Source organism: Podarcis bocagei (assembly GCF_964188305.1).
Source record: "Podarcis bocagei genome assembly, chromosome: 2".
NCBI classification, from domain to species: domain Eukaryota; kingdom Metazoa; phylum Chordata; class Lepidosauria; order Squamata; family Lacertidae; genus Podarcis; species Podarcis bocagei.
In genome coordinates, this window is record NC_138126.1 from 75136231 (window position 1) to 75149350 (window position 13120).

At 41.6% G+C, this 13120-nt stretch overlaps 1 protein-coding gene across 3 annotated transcripts in view; it reads left to right on the forward strand.

The window, feature by feature from the left end:
• The window catches only part of FSTL4 (follistatin like 4), a 354194-nt gene that overhangs the window by 14750 nt on the left and 326324 nt on the right, over window positions 1-13120 (forward strand). For all 3 annotated transcript variants that reach the window (XM_081185557.1, XM_081185558.1, XM_081185559.1), the window contains exons 2-3: window positions 745-880; window positions 9282-9315. In XM_081185557.1, the coding sequence (XP_081041683.1) occupies window positions 755-880; window positions 9282-9315 (160 nt within the window). In that variant the 5' untranslated portion in view covers window positions 745-754. The remainder of the gene's footprint in view (window positions 1-744; window positions 881-9281; window positions 9316-13120) is intronic.

Sequence of the window (13120 nt, forward strand, 5' to 3'; positions counted from 1 at the left end):
CCAATTTGTTCATTAACTAAGCCGTTCGAGAACTAAGGTTCCACTTTACCTAGCACCTTCTGAGTGGGACCAGAGGAAAAAGTGGGTGGAGCAATGAATGTGAACTCCCCTTTTCTACAGCAGGCTTATGAAACAGAATGAATATCTGTCCATCCAAGTGAAAATGCAGTTATACACACCATTCTTCACTCCCACCAACCAAAAATGCAGTCCTTCCTAATGCAAACACCCACCACACATACCTAAACCCTTTAAAATAGGGATGGAGAAATCTTGACCTTCAAGCTGTTTCTGAAGTACAATTCTTATCACTTTGCCATGCTTGCTGGAGCTGATGAGAGCTGTAGTACAGCAACACATGTGGGGCCAAAGGCTCCCTACACCTGTGCAAAGTTACAGGTCTACAAATTTGTCCAGGGTAGATATCCAGGATATCATACTGGGCATCACAAGGGGCAACGTGGTCATCTGACTGCACAGCCAAATGAAAGTTCTGTTAACCTCACTCCATGCTGAAACTCAGTTTGGACATCAGCTGGTAAGATGCTGGTGCATTAAAACTGTGATTGGTGTGATAAGTCTTACTGTTTCATCAATGCAAATATTATTTGCTTTGGTATAGGAATCTTTACAAGCTACTCAAGTTATATGATGAACTCCAGAAATAGTGTTAAAATGTGAACCTAGTCTGCACTGAATGTAGCTATTGACTCTGGTTGATACTGTTGTTTTTCTTCTTCTCAGACATACAGCAATGAAATCAATAAGCTTCTGGTCATTCCTCATATTACTTGAGGTTTTTCCATCAACTGCTTGGGGATGGATGGAATCCAATGGGAGCAAGCAATTTTATTCTGATACTGGGAGGCTAACACATGAGGTATGGTCTAACTTTTCCTTGCTTTACAATGGCATTTCTTCTCTGTTCTTCTCTACGTTGCTATACATCCTTTCCTGAAACCCAGATTATTATTATATTATATATATTATTAAATATTCAGAATGTGAATAGTCTATACTATACAGGTGGTAGTATGATTTAATGGCACAATGTCAGTTTCCATGTTCTGCTTTTAAAACAACAACACAACTTTACTAATCAGATTGATATCCCAACTTTCCTCTATTGAACTATATATATCCTATATGTGGTTTTCTATTTAACTTCAACTACAAACATAGGAGGTGTTGACTTTTCCCAGAGAGATGTTGACTTGCCCCAGACTACACATAAACTTCATGACTGAGTGGGGACTTGAGTCAAGATCCCTACAACTCAAAATAGCCATTTATTCTGATTCAGCAGTTCTCTGCTATTGTTCAAGAGTCCAGGAAAACCCAGACGTATGGCAAACCTAAGATCCACCCCACCTAACAAGATGCTGCTGCTTTTCATTGATCTAAAAAATAATTTTCTCATGAGCTCTGGCATGAGAATGGCAACTTCAAGTGAGCTTTACCTGGGCTTGAAATAGAAGTGAGAAAAATGACAGGCACAGAAATTATCTCAATTAGCTACCGTATGGATGAGCAGATGATAGTCTGAGTTGGGCTACCAGTGCATCTCATTTGTGTATCACATTGTTTCATAACAGGACAAATTTAAACTGCCAACATCTGATTGTGAAACAGAGCTTCCTACCCAATAGTAATAATTCTGTTCTTTGCTTTGAGTAATATTTTGATTCATCAACACCTTTTATAAAATGCAATATGTTCCTAAATACAAACAACATAAGTCCTCTGTGTTTATGCAAAATTTACAAATCAGGGTTGCACAAATATCCTGGTCCTCATGTTCATAAACAGACCACAATATTTAAATTAGCTTACATTTCTTCCCTTCTATATAGTGACAAGGAAGTTAAAACTATCTGCTAGTCTCTTTGGGTTGTAAATTAATGCCAATACTAATTTAGGTCCATGGTTATACTCTGATTGGAACTTTCTAACCACATGGAATAAAATTCAAATAGTCATTTTTGAGTATTGTATCGAGGTAGTCTCCAAATCACTCTGAACTGAAATAGGCTGTTCTCCAAAGCAGTGAATAGGGATGCAAACTATATCTCATGTTTAGTAAGGTAAAGGGACCCCTGACCATTAGGTCCAGTCGTGACCGACTCTGGGGTTGCGGCGCTCATCTCGCTTTATTGGCCAAGGGAGCCGGCGTACAGCTTCTGCCTCCTGTGGCCAGCATGAATAAGCCGCTTCTGGCGAACCAGAGCAGCGCATGGAAACACCGTTTACCTTCCCACTGGAACGGTACCTATTTATCTACTTGCACTGGTGTGCTTTTGAACTGCTAAGTGAGCAGGAGCTGGGACTGAACAACGGGAGCTCACCCCGTCACGGGGATTCGAACCGCTGACCTTCTGATCGGCAAGCCCTAGGCTCTGTGGTTTAACCCGCAGCACCACCTGTGTCCCTCTCATGTTTAGTATACACCCCTAATTTCAATGGCTCTTAAACCCAAACAATGTATATATAGGACAGCAATATTAGCTCCAGAAAGGAAAAACAACAACATTTTGTTGTTTTCTTTCCTTTGAACATTTGCATCCTGCCCTTCAATTCAAAGTATATCCTAGGTGGCTTAACAATATTTAAAGCATAGAAATGTATAGATACCACATGAAACACCACGTGGCATACACAAGAGTAAGAACGAAAGATAAAATTGCAGCATATGGCTGGAGGTTTAAAAACCTAGGGAAACAAAAAGGTAGTTAGAAGAGCATGATTTTAAGATTCAACATGCAAGGTCAACGAGGACAACAATCTGCCAAAAATATTAGTACTTCAACATTGCCTATAGTCTGACGAGTGTTCTCCTGAACTACGAAGTTACATTCAACATTGCTGCTTTTCAACATGAATACCTTTCAGTCACAGAAGTACAATCAGGGCCTACCTGTGGAGCAAGACTTATTTCCTTAGCAACCAATGCACTCTTATGTTCAAATATCTGTCAGAATTGTCATTTTGTGTACTTTGGAGAGTTCTGGCAGAATGGAAGCTGTGACGGTTTAACCACATACTTTTCTAGTTCCAAACACTTCCCGACAGAAATGGTCAGATTTTCCAGAAGCATCTCCCCAAGAACATGGCACCTCATGAAAGACTACCCTGTTTTATAAGACTCAACAATCGGTGACTATTCTACAAGTGTAGCAACAAAGGGAAAGGACTTAAAAATATACATCCACTGTACAGTAAGTCATTGGCCTGCTTTAAAACTATCAGGTAATCATTTCATTAAGAAGACTTTGGGTGTCTCTTAACAGAAGGACTTGCTGGAAATACCATCAGTGGATTGGTTGCATGTTGAGGGTGGAATAGAGACAGGTTTGTGCATGCCTGCATCCCGTGGAACTTAGAATTCTAGAATTGTAGAGTTGGAAGGGACCACGAGGGTCATCTAGTCCAACCCCCTGCAATGCAGGAATCTTTTGCCCAATGTGGGGCTCAAACCCATGACCCTGAGATTAAAAGTCTCATGGTCTACTGACTGAGCTATCCTGGTAGCAGCGGTGGAGGAAGCCTTTCCGCCCTTAGGGGTGGAGGGAACGGGGCAAACCAACCATAGGGGTGGAGTGAACTGCCCATAGGGGCAGGGTGAGCAGCACCCATAGGGATGGAGCACATGGAGCCCAGGGGGGTGGCGCGGGACACATAACACCCTTAGGGAGGGGCAGGGAGGGGTGGGGTGGGCAGCACCCATAGGGATGGGGTGCGCTGCGGGGCCTCAGCCACCCTACAGCTCCGTGCCCCTGACTTTATGGAGGGGATCTTAGGAGATTGTGCTGGTAGGAAGAGCTGAAAAAAGCACCCATACATAACACCACGCAAAACACATTAGAGTCCAGTACAGAGATGGAGCTACCTTAAATATTTCTTAGCTTTCTGTTTAGGCCACATCTTCATGACAGATTTAAAGCAGTCATAACTTTAAACAGGGCTCATAAACAGGGCTTTAATCCCACAGTTCAGTTTAACCACAGTTCTGGGTTCAGACATAACAACAAACCATGGTTAGTTGAGCCAGAAGTGAAAACTTATTGTAGCTGCATTATTGAAACCATTGCATCAAAGGCTTCAACCCTAAGCCCAATTATCTGCAACAGGCCCCATTGAATTCAGTACAGTGGTACCTCAGGTTACAAACATCTTGGGTTACAAACACTTCAGGTTACAGACTCCGCTAACCCGGAAATAGTACCTCGGGTTAAGAACTTTACCTCAGGATGAGAACAGAAATCGTGCGCTGGCAGCAGCAGGAGGCCCCATCAGCTAAAGTGGTACCTCAGGTTAAGAACAGTTTCAGGTTAAGAACGGGTCTCCAGAACGAATTAAATTCATAACCAGAGGTACCACTATACAACTGACTTCTGAGTAAACATTGCTGAGATGGCCCTACTTCCAGATGTTTAGTCTTTAGCCTGACAGCCATTGAAGAGCTGTTCTAGCCCTTGGATTTGTATAATTAAGTTTCAGGCTTTCTATCCAGAGACAGAACAATCTGTACCAGCTCTTTAAGAACAGTAGTAAATAATAATAATAATAATAATAATAATAATAATAATAATAATAATAATAATAATAATGTAAAGGTACCCCTGCCCGTATGGGCCAGTCTTGCCAGACTCTAGGGTTGTGCGCCCATCTCACTCAAGAGGCCGGGGGCCAGCGCTGTCCGAAGACACTTCCGGGTCACGTGGCCAGCGTGACATCGCTGCTCTGGCGAACCAGAGCCGCACACGGAAACGCCGTTTACCTTCCCGCTGGTAAGCGGTCCCTATTTATCTACTTGCACCCAGGGGTGCTTTCGAACTGCTAGGTTGGCAGGCGCTGGGACCGAACGACGGGAGCGCACCCCACCGCAGGGATTCGAACCGCCGACCTTTCGATCGGCAAGCCCTAGGCGCTGAGGCTTTTACCCACAGTGCCACCTGCGTCCCTCCAATAATAATAATAATAATAATAATAATAATACCCCACCCATCTGACTGGATTTCCCCAGTCAATCTGGACGGCTCCCAAGAGAATATTAATACAGTGGTATGAAAGCATTCTTTTTAAATACATCTGTCATGCTGCTTTCAGCTCTGTCCCTCTCACTTTATTTGGTATAGTGTAGCAACTAATGCTGCAGGGATAATCCCATTGGGGTCATTAAATGGGACTTACATCTGAAGAATCATTCAGAGGATTGTGTTCTGCGGCTGTGAGCTATGTGCAAAAGGAGCACCTGTTCCATAAATCACGTCCTCAGGTTCTCTTACTTATACCCTTCTCTTAGTCCTGGCCTACTTTACAGAGTTGTTGTAAGGATTCCAGAAACAACATGCAGGAAATGCTTTGAAACATGGTGAGAGTGTTTTAATCCATTAGGTGAACGAGTGTTTGTGTTATAAATATTTCTGCTAAATAATATGTGACAGTATAGTAATCCATACTGTCGGGGGGGGGATGGATGGGTGGGGACCCTCTTCTCTCCCCCCCCCCAAATCTGACATTGTGTTTTAATAATACTTCCCTTATCAGCAGGAACCATACTTCAGCATTAATCAAGAGCTGGTAACACAAAGTGGTCATTGTTTTTTTAGCTTGACAGCTGGAGGCAGTCTTTCATAACAGTAGAAAAGCTATTTGTGCCGAGATGTTGTCAAACTGTATCAAGGTTCACCCAGGTGTCTTGAAGTGCTTCAGTTCAGGTGCAATAAGGTTATGCACTAGCTTCATAAGATAGCATTGTCATATAGAAAAACATTTTTAAAATGATGGCAATTCATACCTGATAATGCTACCACAACCTCCTTTCGGAAGTGCAGATTGCACAGCAGTGAATATCTTGCAAAAAAAATGCTCCTCAAAAGAGCAGGTGACAGTGACTTTGGCATAAACAATAATTATGTATTTTAAATTCATTTATATTGCATTCATGGGGGTGGGGAATAATAGATTCCGAAAGTGAGGTCTGAAGAGAAAATGTGGTGCGTGCTAAACGGCATTCAAAAGGATTTGCAGAATCTTGTTCATGAAATGGTTTGGCAAAGCAAATTAACGTCCTGAAACCAAGACGACACATCAAAACATATGACCTGTGCCATTGCAAAATTAGATTTTTAGCTCTCATTATGTGCTGTCTTAAAATGATGCCTAGGAAATAAACCCCATTTATAAGCCTCCATTTCAAAACTTTGGTGCAATATTACTCTTCCTGAGGCAAGATATTTCACTATCATTTCTTTCAAACCATTTGGCCCTGGATTTGTATGTAATCAAATATATTTAGGAGAAATGTGAAGGATAAGTGGGAACACTCCCCCCCACACATTAAGAAACACTTGAATATTAAATTACCTTTGTGCTTTTGTTCTGGGGGTACGCAGGGGTACCCTAAACATTTTGTGAATCTTTGTACTTTTGTCCATTTACTGTATTTATTTTCCCCGATTTGAACTATAAAATGGTGATTTTCTTGAATCAAAATGAGAGTACCCCTAAACATTTTTTTAGAAAAAAATGCATTGCCTTATTTTTATATCTGTGTATGTCTTGAAATGATTGTGAGAAACACAGAGTGCACACACTACAGCTCTTAAAGTTGTGGTAGAGAATCTTGGACCTGGGGAAGAAACACGGTCCTCTAGTTCTCTCTATCTTTATTATGACTTAATTGATGTTTACTAAATATATCTCTGGTCCTTTGAACTCTTCCTAGGCCACACCCCTCATTGCTTTGCACCACATGTTTTTGCTTGGCTGCAGTGGCGTAGCGTGGGTTGTCAGCACGCGGGGCAAGGCAAGTAATTTGCGCCCCCTAATCCGTGGATTTGCGCCCCCTAACCCGTGGATTTGCGCCCCCTAACCCTAACCCCCAGATGTTGCGCCCGGTGCGGCCGGCCCCCCCTGCACCCCCCACGCTACACCACTGCTTGTCTGGAATGTATCTTCAAGCTTGGATCATGTCCCTTGCTTGTGAATGGAGAATTTAGAGGGGTATGTGCTTATTTGTGTAGAAAGCAGCCTACTGTACAAACATAAATTTTGCATGTGTTGCTCTGTCCACTTGACGTTTTACATCAATTTTAGGTACTTTATGTTTAATTCCCCCTTAGTCTGTGCCACTCTGAGCAATACATGGTGACTATATGGGAGAGTAAAGCAAGCTTCTTGTATCAGGCAAAAATCTAGGATCTTGGTTCAGAGTCAATGGCTACAGTGAACTTACACAGGCCCACATCAAGATTGTGGCCTCTCCTAGCACACTGCTACCCACTGTTTTTCCTTGACAAAGACTTTGAGCTTTGAACAGCTGTGTGATGGGCAGGAATTCAACATGTGTGCCTTCCCGTTATGGCAGCTCTGCACTGGATAAAGCTATATGTTGGATTAATAGTACAGTAAATACAACATCTACAAATATTGTAGAAGTTAGACGTATAGCAATAATTTATAGTTTGAAATATATTCAGATGAGTTCTGTTGTGTTGGTAAATATATATTTTGAAGTGGTTCACCAACTGCCTTTCAAATGTAGGAGTTCACATTTTGCTAAGGGTTCATAAATCACTTCGAAGCTTGACACTGATCTTGGTAATAAGGTGTTGGTGTTTCTATCTAGAAATGTCTCTATTGACTGTAAATTCCTCTTTGAGAGCATGTTCCTGCCTGTACTTGTACATAAAATTTCTCAGTGTTGGTGTCAATAATAAGACAACTTGAATTAGAGTGTAAGTATGCAAGTATATGATCATTGTGCTCATTCCCATTTTCAATTTCTTCTACAATTGAAACGGAAACTGAATGGGAAATGAGGTCTGTGAGGCTACTGTAACATCCATTGTAACCTGATACTTAAGTATCTACTTCAACATATGCAAGGACATTGAGAAGAATTAACTGCAGGAAAATGGCCAAGCACTGTCACCTCTTGATGATGTTTCCTTAGCTTCACTCTGCTACTGTACTATGATATAATCATAGAATCATAGAATCATAGAATCATAGAATCATAGAATCATAGAGTTGGAAGAGACCACAAGGGCGATCGAGTCCAACCCCTTGCCAAGCAGGAAACACCATCAGAGCACTCCTGACATATGGTTGTCAAGCCTCTGCTTAAAGACCTCCAAAGAAGGAGACTCCACCACACTCCTTGGCAGCAAATTCCACTGTCGAACAGCTCTTACTGTCAGGAAGTTCTTCCTAATGTTTAGGTGGAATCTTCTTTCTTGTAGTTTGGATCATTGCTCCGTGTCCGCTTCTCTGGAGCAGCAGAAAACAACCTTTCTCCCTCCTCTATGTGAAACTCTATCATGTTTACCAGAAACTCTATCATGTTTACCAGAAATAAGACCCACTGATTTCAGTAGAATTTTATTTCCACCTGCATACCTTCATGATCTTGTTTGTGTGCCGCGGTAAATAATAGTTTATGGCTTACTGTGAACATAGAATCATAGAATTGTAGAGTTGGAAGGGACCATGTGGGCCATCTAGTCTAACCCCCTTCAGTGCAGGATACTTTGCTCAATGTGGGATTCAAACCCACGACTCTGAGACTAAGAGTCTCATGCTTTACCAACCGTGGGTGTCCGGGGCCATGGTGCCATGCAGCGTGCACGACCCTGGTATCGAAATATGTGGTTACCCAGTCCCTTCATGGAGAATTTTGTGGGTGCTCAGGCACCCAGGGCCCCAGGGAGTTGGCACCTATGTTACCAACTGAGCTGTCCCAGGCCGATGTAAGCTATGTTGCTCCTCCCCACTAGCATAGAGAAGAAACATAACATAATCCCTGGCTTAGCATTGTGCCTCAAACCAGGCTCAGTCATTTGTTTCACTCACTGAAACAAACCACAGTCTGTAAACCAATGAAAATTATTGGCTACCTATTGTGGTTGGAGCAAAATAAACCATGATCAGAGGGGAAGAACAAAGCAGCCCTGATCAGACACAAACGATTTATGTGGTGTTCTGTGACATAAGAGGTAGGCCTATATTTTCCCCTGCAGGCGACTGTCTGAAAAATGTTTAATTGGAAGCAAGTTCTTTTTAAAAAATGGAGCATATCTTAAGATAAACATGATTATAATCAGGCTGTTACTTTCTCTGGCTCTCAGTATCTTTGTATATGTCATTTTTGTGAATGAAAGCATTTTTAATTTTAATGGAATCATTAAATTAGCATTAACCATCTGATTTAATGGAAATGTGATCTTCTGAAAAATAAATGTAAGCAGAGTGAAAAATAAATATATTTTTCTTTGCAGGAATCCAGAAGCTTTGAAGGCACAAGAAGAAAGGGTAAGCGATTAGATTTTTATTTTTAATATTTTTTATGGAAAATGTAATCATTCAGATTTAAAATAGGCATATTTTTTAACATTTTAAATGCTTACTGGTTAGATAGCATTTTTTAAAAAAATATCCACAAATGTTGCTCTGGAGCAAAATCTTATCAATATAATATGCTCAATATTGAGAACTGATTTCAGTGTATGAAACTTTTCACTGTCTCTTAATTGTAACAAACAACTGTTTTGATTCAACTTCACAGCCATAAATGTCTTGGAACTTTATATGATAAACTCTATTTGATGTTCTGTGAAAATTCATTTCACAAAAGGGAACAAAAAGAAGCTGCCTATAAAGGAGATTGATAGTTCAAAACCCGTAGACGTAAATAGTGTCCACTTGGTGAATATTTCTACATAGCATCCTGTTCTGATGCACTGGTATATTAATTCACTTTATCAAACTGTAGCAAATAACAATCAGCACAAACAGCTAAGAAAAAATGCTACTCTGTTTTAACTTGAAAAATTGTGGTAATATGCTTGTTGTACAATGTGGTTATGCACAAAGGAATCAAAGTACAGGGAAACACCAAACCGCCCCATGGTTTCATAGTTTTAATTGAAGGGGGTTTCACAGAATTGCACTTGGCTGGTGTTGCGGAAAAACTGTTTGCTTTATGTTTGGGAAGGGCTGTTTGTAAACGTTCATTTGGAGGTTACTTGGTTATAGATGAGGCTAGTTTTCTAGATGGATTAGTACTGGAAGCAAAGCGTGTTGCAGTTGTATGGATTGATGGCCTTCATTGTTGCTCTACAGCAATCCATCTCTGGTCAGTGCGTATAACTTGATAAAATGCAGAGGCTAAAATGTTTGAGTCCGCTGTGTGTTGTAATCATCGCCCGTGTCCATCTGTACCCAGTTGCCTTGAACAACCATTCACTTCGCTTCACTTCACCTTTCAGTGGAGAGAGGGGGAGCAAGCACAACAAGTGTAGTAAGCAGCTGTTTTAATTCAGCTCTTGTCAACTGCCTCTCAAGTTAAAACCAAAAGGTTATCGGCAAAACGTCTCAGACAGTTGTGTGATTGCATTGTGATTGATGGCTGTCTAAGGACATGGAAAGAGTCATGAAGCGCTGACTAACAGCAGCAGCCAAATGCATTCCTGCCCTGCGAGCACAAGGTTGCAACCAGTGGGCTGAGATTCGGTGGTCATGGGAGGGGGGAAATGTTGAGAGAGGGGAAACTGGAAACAATAACGGATTCCAGGGTGTGTTGACATTAGGAGTATATGAATTGCTCAATTATTGGTTTTTCTCTCTCTTTTTTCATTTTTCAAATCTTAAATTCAGGTTGCCGATTTCTGCATCTGCATCAGTGAGGTCCCGCTGCACTCCAAAAGCTTCAGGGATCTTTGAGGCTGGTGGTGGGGGAAAGCAGCGCTTCCCCCCACCGCCAGCCCCATAAGCTCGGGGGGCAGCGGCAAGGCTGCATGCAGCCTTTGCGCTGTTCCCCAACCTGCTCTTGAACGCACCTTGTTTTAGAGGGGGAGAACAAGAAAATTTTTTTCCCTCCTGTTCTCCCCCTCCTATGGTCCGGTGCGTCCTATAGAGCAAAAAATACGGTATATATTTTCTCTAATTACACATTTTTGTAAGCCATTTATTTCAATACAATGCGTTTTTGCACACCGCTTTAACTGATATACAGATTTCCATGCACACGGTCCTCTAATATATGTGTTTTGGAGAAGTGAGGTAGTGATCTGTTTACAAAATTTGGAGATAATCAAATTCCAAATCATAGATGTGTTTCAGTTCACATCATGCTTTGGGAAGTGTGAATTAGGTGGCTTCACATTACAATGCAATCTGAAATGAATCCCCACCCCCTTTCCCTACTTGGCACAGATAACATAATGTGAAAAACTGGGACAGCAATATATAAGGGGTGAACAAATACCTTCAGATTTCCATGTTTTCTTATTAATTGGAAGCTGTCTCAAGCTGGTCTTTATTAACACAGACAATGGACAGCTGGCTGAAAAATGGCTATCAAAGAGCTCCACTCTATTTACTGTTAACTTTTCAGTTTTGTTTAACAGATGTTTCTGGAATGCCTAATATATCTCTGTAGAAATGTGAAGTGGGAAACAGTTCTCCAATAAATAGATGACTATAATTCCCTGTTTTGTCTGCACTGTGTTTTAGATCAGGCTGTAAAACATCAGCGTACAAATTTTCTTGTAACTGAAGGGCACCACATGGGCACCTGCTCTTGTGCATACTTGCAAGAGTTTCAAACAAATGGGGGGAGGGGGGAGGCAAGCAGCTGTGACTATAATTGAATAGGCCTTTATTGAACTCCAAGAACTCTGAGTCTTATGATGCTTTGCTACAAATGATCCAATAAATGGGTACCTAAGAACTATGAGATGTCTTTCCTTGAAAGACTGAAATGACACCCATTTTTTCTGAATCTTGCTTTCATTTTGAATCTCCTCAACAGGCAATGCAGGACTTGAATGAGTACCGCAGGCCATAAACGTGGAAGTATAGCCACTCTGCAGCTGTGACTGGGGCATGGCAATATTGTGAGATGCCAGCAAGTCTAAGTCTAAGCCTTCCCTTCCCCCCTTCCCCCCTTTAGAAGGCAATCCCTCAGCTAATATGTGGGATGTGTTAATGTCTGCCATCTTGCAGCTCTTTGGTGTAGTGCTATCCCTTGCTGCTATTGCCTACTATCATTGACTGCATACCAGTGCATGGCCAATTCTGAATAAACCAATAGTCCCAAGCTGATTTAGTGAGGACTATATCCTCACTAGGACGGCATGAATAAGCAAGCTATCAAACAGGCTGTTAGCATTACTTGCCTCAATCTCCCTTTGGATCTTTGTGACAAAAAAGGGCTCCCAGAGTGGCTTTCATATCACAGAAAAGGCAGTCCCTGACCCCAGGTTTACAATCTACAAAGACAAGACCCAACAGGGGAATGGCCTGGGAGAGAAGAGGAAATAGACAAACTCTGGTTTAAGTTGTTCTAAAGACCAACTAGGATGGAAAAAAACAAGAACAGGAGGCACCAACAGTTGTTTGTCAGCTGTACAGGTGGATTTCTTATAAACTGCCCTGAGACCTTTTTGGCAAAGGTGGTATATATACATTTTTGAAGAAACAAGACCTGTGACACATTGGGAACTGGATACAGAGGTTGCTCAAGGTACTAACTATTGAGTATTTTTTGTTCTAACTCCTCCCTCCAAACATATTTTGGGAAGGGCTGTAGCTCAGTGGTACATCATCTCCTTTGCATGCGCAAGGAGGTTCAGTCCTCAGGTTCAGTCCTCAGCATCTCCTGAGCTAGATGAACCAATTGTCCGACTCAGAATAAGGCAGTTTCCTATGCTCCTATGCCAATTATTATTTTTTCCTAGTTATCTACACCTTCCAGAGAGATGAAGGGATAGTGGGGTTTGTGTGAGAGGTTATAATACTGTCATTTTTACATTGAATTTGAATGGTATAAATAGCTGTGGAAGGAACAGAGAAGGATTGCTCCTTCTCTCCCTCCCCACCTCAGCCTTTGCAGTTGTAGTCATATTTTGTGACATTGTGTTTGCTTTCATCAAACACTTTTTCCAATACCATCTGTCAAAGCAAGCTCCCTTGAATCGTAGACAGCAGCACAAACAGTCGGATGTGAAGAGATTCTTCAGTGCCAGCCTGAACTCTGCCTATCTGTAATCAAAGTGTGTTTGGAGATTTACAAGCAGTGGCAAGGAAGTCAACAGCAGAATGTTACTCAGCCTGA